Below are 17,979 nucleotides of genomic sequence, written 5' to 3' on the forward strand. Positions count from 1 at the left end.
AAAACTGTTCCGCAAAGTATTGACAATCGCTGACTAATATACCATTTTTCTTAGGTTTTGTTTGTAAAATAAAACTAATAACAATAATACATTGAACATCATGTATCTCCTCCACCTCAAAATGAAATGATGCATTGCTTTTTCTTGGTTTGTTACATAAATCCCAACAAAATACATCAAAGGTTAAAAGGTTAAATACGTGATAATGCTTTTCAAGGCACCATATTTACTTTAAAATCAAACTGAAAATGTTTTTTTTAATGACTGAGTTGAATTACTCATGGCGCTGATACAGTCTCTGCGTCTGTACAGATAAGCTAATTGTGAGAATGAAATTATTTACTATCACTATGAACAAAAAAGGTTAGTCATGGATTTTATTTTGAAAAGACAAAAAGCCTGAGAAAGTCCGACCGTAGTCGGAATGTTGGGAGAATTATGTATTGAGTAAAACTTTTTTTTTTAAATTAGATAAGTCGCATAAATACACACAAATAATTCCTAAATATTACTTTTGCCGTGAGTGCTCACCAGGAAGTGCTTTTACTTTTTCAGAAGCTCGCGCGCAGTGTTGCTGAGTCGCGTGCTTGACTCCTGTTGCTGCGGGGCAGAGAGGAGGAAGTCTCTGCGTCAGACACTCAGCCTACCGCCGATGTTCTGACCTGTAAGCTGTTCGTCCTGACAGAGAAACGATGCTCTCCAGGCGCTATGTGAGCCAGGAACTGCTGTCGGACGCTTTACGGAGCTGCGTTACGAGGTAAACTATTAAAACATTAGGACTTTTCTCCATACTTCCTCTTGAGTAGAAAGTTACCTGTGAGGGTCGTTCAGGTGAGGCTGGCCAGGTGAGCACTTTCCTTCCTTTCCTGAAATGCCTCGCCTAGAGGGCGGTTGACTCATAAAAGATGAAAGCATTTCTCCGTGAGAGCATTCCTGTTTAAAAAAAAAAAATGTATACCAAAATAGCCGCGCCTTGCTACATAGTTTCTAGTAGGCTGTATGAATTTTTTTCTCTTCTCAAATCACTAGAATACATTATATATTGCTTCGCGTTTATTACTGTTGCCCTCCTGAGACTTGACTGATCTACAATTTATCATTTTGTATGACAAGGTCGATGGTTTTTAGTTAAAACCATTAAGCATATAAGAAGTTAGACATGTCTAACTTTTCAATGGCAAACTAGAATAATTTATATTTAATATAAACAGCACTCGCACACACTCCTGTTTGAGACAAAGAGTGTGTCTGCATGTAAGACGCCGTGGCTCCGTTGTTTGGGGGTAATTATTTAGTTACTCGGGCTTTGCTGTGAACATGTCTTGCCTCATATCAGTGTGAAGGAACCACAGACTTTGAAACAGTTTCAGGAAATCGCTTCATCGCTTGCTCTGACAACACCGAGCAGTAACGCAGTTTCTCAACCCCACCGGCCGAGAAACAAACAGATGCAAGGTTCTACATTTTGCATGACAGCTTTGTCAACATCTGGTGGTCAAATTGCAGTTAGAAATTCAGATTCATTGCCCCTAATTCAATATATCTAAGATTTAGAGGATGCAGTGAACAGAAGTGCTTTGGTGTTTAGCAAGGGATTAACCCAGTACTCATCCTGGAATGCTGCTGTGCATTCTTTTGTGGTCTGTGGCCTTTTTTTGTTTGTTTTGTTTTACTCTTTTTATTTTTTTTATTTTTATCCAATAACAGTGACCTGATTTGGGAATGAGAGCAGTACATGCTCAGGCATTGTTGCAGATACGTGTGTCTGCATGCTTCACGGTTAGTAATGACAAAATGCTCAGGATTGCTTTGCCAGATTGCATTGCCAGACTAGAAAAGCACAACTTGAACATCATTAGGATTATTGTTATCGCATTGATTCCACTGCCAAAGCCGCCTCACGTGGAAATGTCCTGATGGAAGAAAAACACAACCATAGCTCATGGCTTTTAGATCTGTGTATTCCAAATAAAGTTTCCCAAAGTTGACCAAATGATGATATTAAAGTTTCATGTTGGGGCACACCGACAAATCAGCTCTCATTTCTTTATAGGGACAGTGTTATGTTTTCCAGGCACATAGTCTCACTTTATACTTTGTAGCACAATCATCACCTTCAGTTGTTATAAAAATCCTATGTATATCCAATTTGACTTTGCAATGTAACGCCTTAAAATTGGGTCTTTGTCTCTTTAAAAACTCCTGCTCTTTCTGAAACCCCGCCTTCAGGAAGTCATCACAACATGGCTCCTCTGTTTACACTTTAGCAACATTTTTTTTTTTTTAAACCAACATTTCACTCATAAGTTGCTCATATGATGAGCTCAGCAGAATGCGCAGTTCCGCCAGCTGTTTGCTAATAGCTCCTGGCTAGTCTGAAGGAGCTGAGTGAGGGAGTTCTGGGGGAGAGCTGCTCTGTGAGGCAGAAGTTTTGGAAACTGCAGCTTGAAGGAGGAGCTTTGTTCTTGAAGGCGGGACTAGGTCCATCCAGACGTTTTGCACAGCTGAAAGTTTAATCTCCCACGATAACCAATTTCACAAACATGCATGAAAAAATCGAAGCGACACTCCAGGTATGTTTTTGATGAAGGAATAACATTATAACATTATGTAAAGCTCAAAAACACAAAAGTTGCATGACACTGCATGTTTAATTTTGGAAGGTCGGTAATCAGCCGATACTTGCATATGAAAAAAATCGTTTTCCACTTCTGCAAAGGTCTGAAAATCAGTTGGTACAATAGCATATTTGTCTGGATGAAATTTTACATATGGAGCATTGAGAAAGTATCGATCAGTAGCATTATACTGCCACTGCCGTGTTTCACCTTCTGAATAGTGTGTTCTCTACGTTGCTTGTGATTAAACAGCAAATTTGACTTTTTATGTTCATCTTTGAACGTTAGATCTCTGCTGCTCTTGCTTTATTAACGTTCTTGTTGCCTAGCAAAACAGCTGTACTCCACCAGTAACAGATGTGACTTCTGGTGCAGATGTTTTCATCGCGTTTTATTTAATATTGGCGCAGTAGAAATGACTGAATACAAATGCATGCTAGAATTTAGATTTTTCTTTAAAAAAAAGGGAAAACTTGTATCCTTCCATTGTTTCATTTAATTGTTCCATTCTTCCATTCATTCCAACATTGTCGTGCTGTATTGAGTGTTGATCAATCACATAAAGTCCCAATAAAATGATCAGACATTTTCTTTTTAATTTTAAACATTAATTTTCTCACTTTTGATGAGAATATGTGAATGCTTTTGAAATTTTAAACTTTTAGGACCAAACCTGTTCTGTGTCTGAACTTGTTTTTCCATCACTCTGTAATATTCTAAACTTTCACATCTCTTTATTTATCATGACCATATTGACTCGACCTTGCTTTTTGTTATTGCTGTTTTTCTTTTACACAGATCCTCTCTGAATCCTCGTTTTTTTAATAAGAGAATCTGATAAGAACTGAGAGTTCCAGGGCCAGGCTGACCTCAGGCAGCTCCTTGACCTTTGCTGACTGCAGCCTTCACATGTAAACAAGAAAATTTTTCTTTCAATGCGTCTAACTCTCTGATTATTGCAGCTGCAGGTCTCAATGTGTGTTTGCTGCAAGTCACACTAATTCAAAACCCTGCAGAAATACCACAGACCTCATTTGTAAAGGGGGAAATGTATAGCAAATTTCAGCAATAATGGCAGTTTAATTGTTCTTCATTGTAAAGACATAAATAAATATAACATAACAGTGGCAAAGTATAGAGAAGCAATAACTTGTAATCTGGATTAGATTTAATCTGTTTCTCAGTTATTAATCAAAGGCAGCTTTAAAAAAAAGTTACTTTTTAGTCTTGATTTAAACGAACTCAGTATTTCAGCAGTTTTACAGTTTTCTGGAAGTTTGTTCCAGATTAGAGGAGCATAGAAACTGAATGCTGCTTCACCATGTTTGGTTCTGGTTCTGGGATTGGTGAGTAGACTTTAACCAGAAGACCTGAGAGGTCTGGAAGGTTGATATGACAACAGATCTTTAAAGTATTGTGTTTCTAAGCCTTTCAGTGAATCAGAAGTATTTGAAAGTCTCTGAGCTACAGGGAGCCAGGGGAAGGACCTGTGAAGGCACTGTTGCAGTAATCAATGTGGTGAAAGATAAATGTCCCACTGAACATTTGATGAGGGCAGTCATCAGTACTGTGGTGAGCACAGAAAAGAAAAAAATGTAATTGTTTCAGTCTCTCTTTGTAACTTGCTAAAACTCAAACACACTCAGTCATGGTTCAGCCAACCATGATAGTACAATGGCTTGAGATTAACAGGAGGAAATAAATTTTGTTTTGCCCAATAAGTTAAAATTAGAATATATGCAAGTCATATGATTTCATCTGTTATTGTGTTAGTGCAAAACAAAGATTCAAAAAACTATGTCCGTATTTTAAAAAAATGATTTCTTCTCCATAAAATCTGAATGCTCCCCTTTCTGTCCTTGACAACACCATGTGAGATCAAGGAGAAAAAATGCAAATACTGTAAAAAACATTGCATGTTGTTTCATCCCTGATTAATGCATCTGTTGGTGTTTCAGCTGTAGTGGGACCAGTGTTGGTTTTGCAGAACTTGTATCATTTGTCACATCTGGAGTATTTGAATATCCTTGTAGCCTTCGCCGCTACGAGAACAGCAGCGGGTTTATCTGTGTTTCAGGGGCAAACAGGAACAGTTATTTATCTGCACCGGACTGTTACTGAAGGTGTTTGAAGCAATATTCGATCATAACAGATCAATCTGTGCCTTACGGCTGTGGTGGTGGTTAGCGACCGAGCTGATGGCATCATCAGGATGGCCAGAGTTAATCATTGACCTTTATGGTCTCTGTTTAAAGACAGCAGGTGACTGTGTTTGTGTAAGGTGGGAGGGACAGGCTATAAATGATCGCAGAAACGATCACCTACTAATTGGTGGCGCTTAGATACCGTCAAATGTTTGTACATCAAGGATGTTTACCTTTGATTCCTACACATGCTGATTGGTTGTGGTTTTAGTTCGACATAAAAAAACAAAAACCTTTGTCAGGTTTATTTTTTAGGTAGTAAAACACAATGAAGTGAAAGGAGTGCCTGCTGTCTGCAGTCCTCCATTGTACATCCTGATAGTGCGTCTTCACAGGGTAATTAAATTGACGTCATCCAACCATGAATCCATTGCTTCTAGGTCAGCTAACATGCTTTCCTTGGCTTATTGTTGGCCATCTTAAATGCGAATTTAAGTCAGATTAGGATCAAGACTGATTTGCAGTGATGTCACTCCATAAGGAGCACACTTTGATACTTTGGTGGTTACTCAATGTCTTTTTGCAGCTATTTTTGCTGCAAAGGCTAACCTCAAATGCATCCATCATACGTCTTTTCTCACAAAGTAAGTCTGTCAAAAATACTGATAAGACTGGCCTCTCTTTTCTGTTCACAAATCAGAACGCATGTGAGATTCAAAAATCAAACCAGCATCGCAGAGCAACAGGAGGCATGAAGTGGAGTTGTAAGTGTTAGCTAAAGGTTAAATACGTCTGCAACACATTTTGGTTTTGTTCTATGTAAAAGGGACTGAATGAACTTTTCCTGGCTCAAGCTCACATTGGCAGGTTGACTTGAGCAAAAGCACTAGTGGTAGAAATGTGTGTCAGCCGACGACTCCTGTGGTTTTATATCAAAAGAGGGTATAAGCATGTTTTATTCTAAAATATGGGCTCAGTCTGATTCAAACTTTTCTAAACATCCAACACTTTTCAAGTAACTATGTATATTTTTTTATAATCTATCCACACTTTATTCTTTGAAAATTGTAAGTAAATCTCCCATAAGGTTTTTTTAAAAAGCATTATTAGAACATAATAAAAAATATGTTTAATTTAGAAATAAAATATGAAATATGAATCTTTATGTACTGCTAACAAAAAAAAATCATATATTTTTATTTTGGCATGATCTAATCATGAGATTTCTTAACTCAATACTGAAAGATGATTTTTGTGTTTGGTTTCTGCTGTACTTGATTCTCACACAGAAATTCTGAAGCTTTCTGATGTAGACATTTTGATTAGGAATATTTAGAAAGTTGAGAGTACTGCTGTTTAATTCATAAGCCACATTGTTATCACAATAAAAATATATTAACATCCCAATATTATGCAGTCATTTTCTTGTTCTCTTTTTTCACTGACTCTGGCACTAAACAAAGAAACAAAACCGATCTTTAAACACAAGATCCATTATCCATTATCCAAGAACCGATTATCATAGATCCAGAAATACGATTTAAGAAGAAATCTGCAAATGAAAATAAAAGGGGATAATAAAATTGTTAAAAATCTGAACATTTCTTTAGAGTTCAAGCTTATGTATTTTGGCATAATACCTCAAGAAGTTTCAAAAAGAAACAATTTTTTGGTGAATATTTTATTAAGAGCAAGTAAAAAGAGCATTACAAGAAAATGGACAAACCAACCTTAGACCACTTAATGGCTATAACATTCAACATACAATGAGAAAAATAACTGCCTCTCTCAATCACAATTTTGTCTTTGGTGGCAGATTTGAAACCTAAATGGTCAGATTTTATTTTCAGAGACCAAACTTGATTAAACCATCCTGATAATTCACTCTCCTGTAATAGATAATCATAATTGCTTAATATCATGCTTTTTTTGTGTGTATTTGGTTTGTTTTTTACATTTCTATTTCAGTTTTTCTTCTTTTACATTTTATTTTTTATTCCCACAGTCAAAATCTTTCTCGGGGAAGTGGAGTTGTATCTTTGTTTAATTTATCATAAGATAATGAGGTTGAGGTCAAATGTTATGTAAAATTTGCTTCCTTGGGAATCAATAAAGATAAAATAAAAAAAATTGGAAAATCTGTAGATAAAAACAGAAGTGACAGGACAGCAGCACTTGGTGTGCATAAGGAGAGGTTTATGTACAGAAAGTGACGTTATTCACTTATATTGATGTTTAATGTTTTTACTTTGAACCTGGAAGGTTTAGTTAGTAGGTCATAACTGGATACATTAGTGCTGCAAATATAGTTTTAAATGAGTTTTACATATGTACCAACCAAACTACAGAACCTACTCAACCTTTCAGGTATTTTGTAGTTACCAGCAGGTTACAGACTGAAAGGTGTTTGTTATTTCTGTAAATTCCATACTGTCAAACTTAATGATTGCAGCATTGTTGCACTTTCAAAACCAAAGTGTTTGAAGCTAGTGTTGGAGCAGCGCCTATTGTTGTTTAGTCAGCAGGATATATACTGCTTCATTTTAGAGTATGAGGAAACTTATGACTTAAATATGTTTGGCAGAAAGATATTTCCTTAAATGTCCCTCCCTGTCCAAGGCCTTGTTTTCTTTTTTTTTTCTTCTTTTTTTACTGCTCTATGATCGCACTTAGCTAGAGATGCAACTAACAATTATCTTATCGATTAATCGTTGACTTATTCTGATGATTAATCGAATTTTAAAAATGGCACGTTTTGCAGATTTTGCATGTAAGCCTTTTTTTTTAAATACAATATTAGAAAGTACATCAATATGAACAAATGATGCAATTCTTTTAGTGCACAAATGATTATTTTTAGCATAAGAAACGTCTGCAGTTAAAACAACATCATCATGTAAAAAGCTCAGCCCTTTCTGCTCCGCTTATCTTCACTGTAGGACTAATGTTTTGATGATTTTTTTTTGTTTATCTGATTGCTAATTGGATAGCAAAATGTGCCTTGTAGATTTTTATCTTTGTATTTTACAGAATTTGAACCAAGTGAAGCTAAAATTATGCCACTTGTGGAGTTTTGGGTAGAACATATTTACAGATGTACATATATATATATATTTTTTTTTAGTGCAAAGTGTAGATATTGTACAATTTTGGCTCAATTTCCACAAAATTAGTTGACGATTATTTCACCTACCAATTCATCACGATTAACTCGATTAATTGTTTCAGTCCTGCTCTCTGCCCTGTGATGGAAGAACAGTTCATATTTCTGAGATTTGTGTGGGTGAGACCCCCAGAGGCTGCTTCAGATGTAAATCAGGTATTTCTGGGCTAAATTGTTCTTTACCAGAGACCCCACATTCAGTCTTTGCTGGGATGCTATTGCCTATTTTCCTGCGATTTGTTTTGTCTTTCTTTTATTTTCTGTTTTCGATGTGAGTGTTAGCCCCACATCAGCGAGTGAATAACCTAAGAAAGTGTCTGCATATTGGCTGGTCAATTCGTTATCGGCTGAATTTCTAAAGAAATAGACAGAGTCAGTGTGACGTTATGATGCAGATGGTAGTCTGCGATAGGTTGAACTGTTGCTGAAACACCATGACGTTGTGTTGTAACTTGGAATCAGCCAGAGTTAATTTCTACAGGATTTTAAAAGGAAGCTGCATATAAGCACTTCCACAATTTTCTCAAAGATTGAAGAAGAATTGTTAAAACTCTCCTTTTTGAAATCGCTTAAAGTGATGAAAGAAATAGGAATAGTTTGAATTGTTATGTGATGAAATTAGATTTTGTGAAAACCTTTTATTTGCCATGCCAAGCAAAAAATATGCCTCTTTATTTGGAGCAGTTGTTGGACTCGTGTTGCAACAAACATGCGTCTCAGAGTAAAAATAATCATTGAATCCTGCTGCATCTGTAAGTCTCCATCTGTCTGTTGGTAGTCGTGTTTACGAGTTTTCTATTGAGATAAGGGCCACATTTTTCCAGACAATGGTCTCAACAGAAGATAATACCTGCTTGTGTGAGCTGTCAAGATTCATGCTTGTCACGTTCCTTGACCCACCTTCACACCCAGCTGCAGACTGATGACTTTACAGTTCATTATCTGCCTTATGAGATAATACATAGTGCTGTAAAAGACTGATGCAGGCCAGACCGATGGTCGTGCTCTGTGACGTTTGGTCACACCAAGCGGACGGACGCAAAGAGATCTGAGCTCTTAAAGTTGACTCCTCTAGGCAGGCATTACCTGTTTTGGTCTGTTTGATTTCCTTTTGAAAAGCAGGAAGGTTGTTGTGTGTAGCGTTTGAATTGCACTAACTGGAGCTGTGACTGACATGAAAGAATGAGGTTGAACATAAGTCTCACTGTTTACTACGAGATACTCAGACATTCACAAGCTAGGCAAAGAATGCAAAGCACTTTATCAAATGCTTCCTTTTCATTTCTTTTAGTTTCACTTTTTAAGGTGTTACGAGTTCAATTAGGCAGCTTTCCTAAGGCTTTAAAACAGCAAGCAGTGAGATTCGCGTCTCAGTCTGTGCACACACTGTAAGGGTGGCATGAAGACTCTCAGCTACAGTGGAATATAATAACAAACATCTGGACATCTTCACATCTGTTTGAGAAAAATCGGAGATCAGAATTACAGGAAAGGTAGAAACACATGTTACTATCTAATGCTAACTTTTAATTCATGTCTTAGTGATGCAAAAATATGTAGGAATGAAAACTGTTGCGACAAAAAATAAAACGCAACATGTACTTTGTAGTACAAATTAATGTGAAGTAGGGTTGAAGCGATTAATCGTGACAAATCGATCATTGAAATAATCGTCAATTAATTTAGTAATAAAAATAAAAAACAGGGCAATCCATTTTAATGCTCAATATTACCCGTATCTGATGGGGAAATTTCGGATTGATGTAACACTGGCGTTATAGTCGGAGTAAGCGGCCTTAGAACCGGAATAAGCCATAGGTCAGTGTTTCTCAACCTTTTTTGGGCCAGCGCCCCCCTGGCCTTTATCCAGGTCCCTCACCGCCCCCCACCAAAGAATTTGCAGGCTACTTTGCACTGACCATTATTTTATCATTAATATTACTATCACTATAGTAGATGTTTTGATTTTTATGCTTGTTTCTGTATTTATCATCAAAAATAATTTCCCAGAGAACAAAAAAGCCATGGTAATAAAAATTATTTTCACAAGCGTCTACGAAAAATGCAATGAACATTCAAGTTAAAATTGGTAGGCCTAAGAGCAGCCAGAGTGGAAAAAATATTCTTATTTTGGGCCATTTTATAGTTGTTAAATATTACACAAAATGACCAGATAAAAGATGTACAGGAATGCCAGTTTAAACTTTGAACTATTTGCAAAATGACTGAGCTCTGCAACATTAAAACATGGATAGAACTGTAACTACATTAATCATAGCTCTTCTTCTCTTCAGTGTTTGTCAGTTTCTGGTGGTGCAGCCCTGTGCTCGAAAGGTCTTGCCATACCAGTTTATTCCTCTGTATTTATTTACTTTAGTTTCTTAGTTTATTCTTGCATTTTGTTCTTCATTCATTTCCATTTAGTTTCCTTTGATTAGTATTATCCTCTCCTGGTCTATTGCTATGTCCACTTTAGTTTCTTTCCTAGATTTATCTTATCGTTTATTGACCATCAGTAATCTTCACTCATCACCTGCTGCGCCGCCTAATTGTCATAATGTGTTCCACATCGTGTTGATTTTTTTCACCGTTCAGCGTCGGATTCTCTGTTTTTATGCCATAATTCACATCTAGTTCATCGCTCCGTTTTATGTCCCACTTCTCCTGTTTCAGAGTTTTGCGCAATGTGCTCGTCTTTATTTTTTAAAAGCCCCTGAGCAAAAGCACTAGTGGTAGAAATGTGTGTCAGCCGACGACTCCTGTGGTTTTATATCAAAAGAGGGTATAAGCATGTTTTATTCTAAAATATGGGCTCAGTCTGATTCAAACTTTTCTAAACATCCAACACTTTTCAAGTAACTATGTATATTTTTTTATAATCTATCCACACTTTATTCTTTGAAAATTGTAAGTAAATCTCCCATAAGGTTTTTTTAAAACAGGGCGGTTGGGAAGCGTATCGATGGGGAAAAGGCAAACTGACATAAACCTTTTAAAACAACGGAAACAATTTCTGCATTCTGATTATTGAAATTTAAAAGTGCTGTGTTGTTCTATCACCCCCGTTTCATACCGGACCACTACTGCACCGGTGTTAACGCTATAAAATGAATGCTCTCTATGGTATCACCCATGGAGGGATTTCTTTATTTAAATGGGTTCATTTTTCAGAGGAATACATGGTGAGGGTATCGTGATTTTAGCTACCAGTAGCAGGAGAACGGAGCTGCGCCAAGAAGCTTAACAGAAGCTAACAAACACTGAATAGAAGAAGAGCTGCCATCAATACAGATGCAGCCAAGCATGTTTTAATGTTACACAATACAGTTTTACCAAGTTGCTCAAAGTCTAAACTGGTATTGTTGTGCATTTAAGGTGTAAAGTTTACCTTTGACTAAACGCCCCCCAAAGGCATCCCAGCGCCCCCCTTTTGTAAAAATGTCCACCAGCGCCCCCTGCCGTCCTCTGAACCCCCCCTGAGGGGCGGTACCGCCCACGTTGAGAACCGCTACTCTAGGTGAACCTCCAAGCGCTTGAGGAGGGAGTGGTAGAGAACGGCTGGCCGAAATTAGCGTTCATAAATCGGATTAACCTTGAGCAAAACGCTGCTTACACTGTGGAGCTCCAATATCTAACTTGAAGCTAACTTCACTGTGGTATAACGCATGTGCGATCTGATCTCCAAATTATGCCCCGCCTCTTCCGTGACACCTCTCACACATACAAAACTTGAGTCTCTCTCACACATACAAAACTTGAGTCTCTCTCACACATGCAAAACTGAGTCTCTCACATACAAAATAACAAATCTATATTTTATTAGTTTATATGTGCAATCTTAGTCTTGTGAGTAAGACAAAAAAATATTGTCTGCGTGTGAGATTTTAGTAGAGTATGTGCGCAATTGTAGTATTTTGTGTGTGCGTGTGCGAGATGTTAGTACAGTGTATGTGTGCGAGAAAGATAACATTTGTGTGCGTGTGTGACATTTTAGTAGTCTGTATACACAATTTAAGTATTTTTTGAGTGTGCGTGAGTTTTTTGTAGTATGTGAGAGACGAAACATAGATTTCTGTCCTAAACGGCCCCTCATAGAAACAAGGCCACAACTATACTGACCTATTTGTTCTGCAGAATTGCTTCTGCTTGAAATATAAGCGATTAGATCATAGATTATAATTTTTCTTTTTTCACTATGATGAAACACCCTTTCTTACTGAAGGTTATCATACTGTGGGAATCTCACAGTGACATGCGCCCAGCTGACTGATGCACTAGAAGATAGTCAGGAGGAGAGAAGTGGAAACCACTCCGGCACTGCCATCGCCATTGGGTTGCTGCTCTGGAGCCTCCAGACAAGTGACAGTTTTTAGTTTCCTGACTGAGGCCGTTAGTAATATTTGGGATTTTTCAAGCTGTTTACAAGATGCAAATATATAAAAAGTGACCATTTCTTATAGGTTTTAGAGTTTGCCTCTTAACTTTTGGGTATTTAATCTCAGAGAGGAGATGGATTTAATATGTCTTGGGTGGAATGCAGACCTTAATTGAGGCTGAAGATCTTCTTGTAGATTGCAGAGTTTTTCCTTTCCTTCCTCCCTCTCGGCTCTTCGGCTTCTGTTTGGTAAAAAGCAAAGTGAACAGACGGTAAATCCTGCTCCTTACCCTCTGCATCGCATTACACTGACTAATGTAATGCAGTTCATGGATGTTTATGGAGTTGGAACAGTATTTATTGGATTTCTAAATACTTATTAGATGCATAACCCTGCTGTATGTTTTGTAAGACAAAGGGAGTCGATTCTGGGCAATACAAACAAATCCATGAATTGATCGCTGTGTTTTGAGATGAGCTGAGTCAGAGGAAGGCGTCGCATTGTTTAGTTTTCGACCTTCTTCCTTGTAAATAAAACCAGATTTTGCAGATCATAATCACACGTCAGGTAAGCTTCCTGTTGCTTTCCTCACATCCTGACCCAGGAAACAGAAACTCAGACATACAGTCTAGTGATTGTGCTAAATATTAACTTCTTTTTTTTTTTTGACTCTAGCATGTTTTATGTGATGCATTGGTGGACTGCAGTGTTAACCAAACAACCCCCCGCCCCCTGAAAAACGAGAGATATACCAAAGGATGGGAGAAGTCTCTTATTTGAACAAGAATTAAATTCCTCTTTCAGCAAATCACACAAACATAAATGAATAAAACAATTTATTTATGCAGGCGTCTGCTCTGGAATGAGGATGCAGATATTTGCTTCAGACCACTAATAGTTTGTTGAATCTTTTTCTCTTTCCTTCTTCCTCCTTTTCCACTCCTTTGCTTGTTTCCTGCCAATCAACATTGTGAAAGTTGATGCAGAATGAAAGCTGTCAGCACAGCAATCTTATCTGACTCCTTAACAATATCTTGTGCTTTTTGTAAAATCTCACTGTTGTCTGAGGTAAGAGTTGATCTTCTGGTTTAGTTAGAACATCAGATGTCTGTCACTAATGTCTTAATTAAAAGAAAGCGATTTAAAAACGGTAGCGGTAAAAAGGTTTGATTGGTGCCTACATTAGATTTCCAACATACTTTATTGATCTGAAAGGGAAATAAAAGGGATTCGTGTTGTTCGTAAACTAAATGCTTTATGAGAAAATAATCAGCAACTAATTGTTAATCTGTGATGGATTCAATACAAAGGATTTCATCTTAAGTTGAGAAAGCAAACTGCTGATTTATTCTTTAACATACATCATGTTGCACATTTACTCTAATCAGACGTTTGGGAAAGGCTTTCTTTGTGAAATGGCCCTTTATCCTGCAGGTGATGCTGCTCAGGCTGTTGAACCCTGTCCAAGGTTTATGACCCCTCATCTGAAGCGCTGCCTTAGTTAGATGGTTGTCAGTATAAACCTGCTTAAAGGGAAGGACTGTGATGCTGACTGAGAACTCACTTTTGGAGTCTTATGAAAGGAATGCATTCTTGGAGTATTCTCAGTATTATAGCTCATTATTTCAGAGCTTAAATTGGACTTCTGCTTTTAGCTAGAAAGGTGCTGGCTAGTGTTTTGGAACCATGAGAAGACTTTTAACAATAGAGGTTTATAAAAAAACAAAACATAAGTTCCTATTTTGGTCTTGATATCGTGATGGAAACACAAAGTGGTTAAAATGCCAGTACTGTGATTGTTAAATGTATTTTTCATATTTATTTTCTCTGATTTCAGAAAAATAGTTAAAATATTTTTGAATGATGACAAACTGATTGGTTTTGTTTCCTGAGATTATTAATGAATAGTTTGATGAATAAATTAAATAACAATTTTTATTAACTGCTAACATAAACTCTCCATCGTCTCTTATATGTCAAACAGGTCCATATCCCGTATTTATGAGTTAGTAAGTATTTTAATGCTTCCAGGAACAGTATTATTCTGAAAATGACTGGTTTCAAGCATTGTGCATGTCTTTTTCTGGGGTTTTGAATGTTTTTATTTAAATTTTTTATTTAAATGGAGATACTTGTTTACTTTTTCAATTGATTTATGTTTATTTTACAAAACTAACAAATAACAGTAAATGAACAAAAAAATTAAACTTGTTTCCAAAAAAAAAATTTTTTTTAATGCAGATTGCCTGTTTTAAGCAATAAAAATAGTATTTTCTGTCACACTTAAACTATACTGCAGAGTCTTTATTTTTAAAGGCCCTATGACTATATTGGTAATAAATGTTTATGCACACTGCTCTCTTGCATGCAGTGAGGAAATGGGTTTTGGCAGTACAAATCTTTATCACCTTCAAAAGAACCTTAGATGCATTTTGACTCTGAATTCTTGAAACATGAATTTCCCCAGGCTGATTTTTCTTTCCTTTTCCACATGACCCTTCCCAGTGTGAGGTCTGAAACTCTTGGTATTTTTTCCATCTCAGCTGAAAGTGGAATTCGTTTCTTCTCCTGAAATATTTCCATAGCAGATTGCAGGATTTTGTCAGCATATTTGAATGTATTTTCTGTCAAACACCTTGATATTCAGCAATAGTTTGCTGCATTTAAATCTTGATTGAAATTAAAAATACAAAAGAAGACATAATTATAAATAAGAGGCCAAGGATTAGGTTGATTCTAGAAGTTCCACCTCATGAGCAGAGATGCTTTCAGGCAGATATCGTCCTTGTTCTGTTAGAGATGTGAATATTTTAGTGTCTTTAAGGTCGCAATTCGATTCAAAGACAATTTTTGAGTCAGAAACCATTTTTTTCTATTGAAACGGTCCAGAGATTATGTGTAATTTATGTGATTGATAGAAGGGAAAAATAGATTTGTGCATACAATTCTCTAACCCAAGTTACCAGGATGAAGTCGGCTAGATGTCTGGATTTTTCTTTAATAAAAAATACCAAAGAATTACTCCAAATACATACAGTGAGAGAGGCGACCTCCTACGATGGCAGAAGAAGCGTAATGCAAGATGAAGCACACTCGCAAATATTAGCTTAGAAGACAAACATTAACGCATTTTAAAATCAATTTCTGAACATTTCAAACTAATTCAGAATTCTCAAGACTTGGACCTGTGCTTTTCTACAGAATCTGTTTTCTATCTTCCAGGTGCTTTTGTTTCCTTAAATGGAATCACAAAAATGACCCAAGTTCCTGCAGTGGAAACTTACCTTTTGTTGTCTGTTTGCGTGGCAGCTGTTTCTGTTGCAGCTCCGAACTGTTCAAGAGTGAAACAGCTTGAGGATCACGTTAAAAGTCGTTTTGGCTGTTGGCTTAAACCTAATGCTCCTCCGTGTTTCTGTTTCTCACTCCAGCTGTTATTGATGCCCGCACCTCTGCCCACGATGGAATCCAAGAAGCGGAGCAAGCTGGACGTTTTCCGGAAGAAAGTACTGCCTCGTCTGCGCCGGGGCAAGACAAGTCCCACCAAGCATGTCCTCCAACCCAACCACATCATGGACAACCGGATGAGCACGTCCGTCCCGGACATAAGGGACATGAGGCAGGAGTACGAGCGCGTCGCCTCCAGCACGCAGCACCACCTCTACAACTCTCAGAACCACGGCAGCGTCTCGCCACTGCTGGACAGGCGTGCGACTGGGAGTGGCCTACAGGTGCCCAGCGCAGCCAACAAGAGCGTCTACAGGCGGAGCATGCCTGCAGACAGCACAGACTGGGATTTTTCCCAGGAGGCAGTGAATGGTTTCTCTGGAGAAGAGACGATCTCGATGGAGACGCAGCAGAGAACCGTTTCAGGCATGGAGCCCGAGGAGCTGGCCCTGCCAGAGATAATGACTGTTTACTCACCAGACGGGCCTGCAGAGGACTCTTCACCAGACAACACACAGGTATGCTAACTGCTCTTTAATTAAAACACACTGATATGAATCAAGTCTTCAGAGATAAGTGAGAGTTTGTGTATTGAGTGATAATGGTTTAAACTTCTTTGTTTTCAGAAAGCAGCAAATTAAAAACTGCTAGCTTGTTCATTTAAAAGTAAACTAATAAATATATGAAAAGACTAAACATTAAATATCCTATACAGACCAGGCCTGTCATGGTAACACGTTTTGTTGGACAACAAAGTGTCCCAGAAGTTATTGCAGTAATATTGTTTTGTTAGTAACATAACGGTATAATAATTAAAGAACACATTCTCCGAGATCAATTAACTTTATATTCTAATGAACATTTTAAATATCCAGAATAAATAAACAAAATAGAAACAATAAATAAAGTGAATGATGAAGTTTCAGGTTTTTATAGAAACAGAAAAAATGTAAATCGTGCAAATGGAACTTATTGAATTAGTTTTAATTTATTATGCGATTAATTGATGTACTGCTTATTGCGACAGGCCTAAAATAAACTGCATTTAAATTACAAACAACAACGAATTAAATATGAAACATATTTGAAGACAAGCTTTAAAAAACTAACTAACGTTACAAATGAAGAACTTTACAGCTAGACGTTCAGGATGAAGGTAATAAGACACTTTAATGAAATAAGACTTTGTTGTGTACATTGGTGTGGGGGAAGGTATCAGGTGTATTTGCATAAAAATGAGAAAGTTTAACTTGGAGGAGCTGGATAAGCTGCTGGTGGTGCAGGATCTCCACCCAAAACCAACAGTCCACAGCAGCTCTGTGTAAACTATGCCTGTGTGACTGGTGGCTTCATTCTTAATCGGTTTTCCTTTAAACAGGGACAAGAAATGTTGTGCAAGTTTTCTCTTCACAAAAACAAGCTTCACGTTTTAGCTACAAAAGATTAAAGCTGAGGTGTTTTACGTTTGCAGTTCCCTTTTTATGAAAAGAGGGGGGCTTTGATTTACAGGGAGCTTAAATATAAATCCACCCTCTCAAAGTGAAGTAGTTCACTTTTATTTATTTGTTTTCCTTGTTCGCTCCGGACCAGCTTTCCCTAACCTATGTTTGTCATGTTTTAAAGAGCAAGGATAACAACCGGGGATATATATTTTTTTGTGTTTTTGGTGTGCAGTTTCTGCAGCCGATACAATGAAACATGTTTGCGTTTACAGTTATTGACTCATTTCCAAGTCCAAGGTTGTGGTCAGAAAGTTCAAATTTGACTCCTCAACTCGTCTTTACTCCTCATGCTTCACATTTTATCACACCAACTCTTGGAGAGTGTGTAAACACTGGACGTGGACGACTTGGGTAGTTTTTTGTTGTAGGAAGTGATGGTAAGTCTGTTTTTCAATTACATGGAGATGCAGGCATTTAAAGAAAATGAAAGTCTCAATTGATGATTGATTACCTAATTTTGATGATTGGCAAAAGTGGAAGTGTTTTGGTCATCTTACTTGGTTGTTGTTAAGCATGATGTAAATCAATAAATAAATCAATCAAAGAGTGGAAAGGAATTGGAAATAGTTCAGAGAAAGCCAAAAGCCATCTCCTGTAGGAATGCAGCAAACATTAGTTTGTGGGTTCACACTTTGAGGAGGAAAACTGATGCTGCGTGTCACCATCCCTGTAGTTAAACATGGTAGTAGCAGCATCATTCTGTGGGAATGCTTTTCTCTAGCTGGTAGAGTT

The 17,979-nt window shown here is 37.3% G+C and overlaps 1 protein-coding gene across 2 annotated transcripts in view; it reads left to right on the forward strand.

The window, feature by feature from the left end:
- Positions 1 to 560: 560 nt before the first annotated feature.
- mctp2b (multiple C2 domains, transmembrane 2b) overlaps positions 561 to 17,979 on the forward strand; it is a 50,044-nt gene continuing 32,625 nt past the window's right edge. The window contains exons 1-2 of one of the 2 annotated variants that reach the window (XM_008404854.2): positions 561 to 757; positions 15,730 to 16,263. In XM_008404854.2, coding sequence (XP_008403076.1) covers positions 15,739 to 16,263 — 525 coding nt within the window. In that variant the 5' untranslated portion in view covers positions 561 to 757; positions 15,730 to 15,738. The remainder of the gene's footprint in view (positions 758 to 15,729; positions 16,264 to 17,979) is intronic. The other variant, XM_017303806.1, reaches the window with a different exon arrangement.

This window comes from Poecilia reticulata, linkage group LG3, assembly GCF_000633615.1.
Source record: "Poecilia reticulata strain Guanapo linkage group LG3, Guppy_female_1.0+MT, whole genome shotgun sequence".
Taxonomy (NCBI): domain Eukaryota; kingdom Metazoa; phylum Chordata; class Actinopteri; order Cyprinodontiformes; family Poeciliidae; genus Poecilia; species Poecilia reticulata.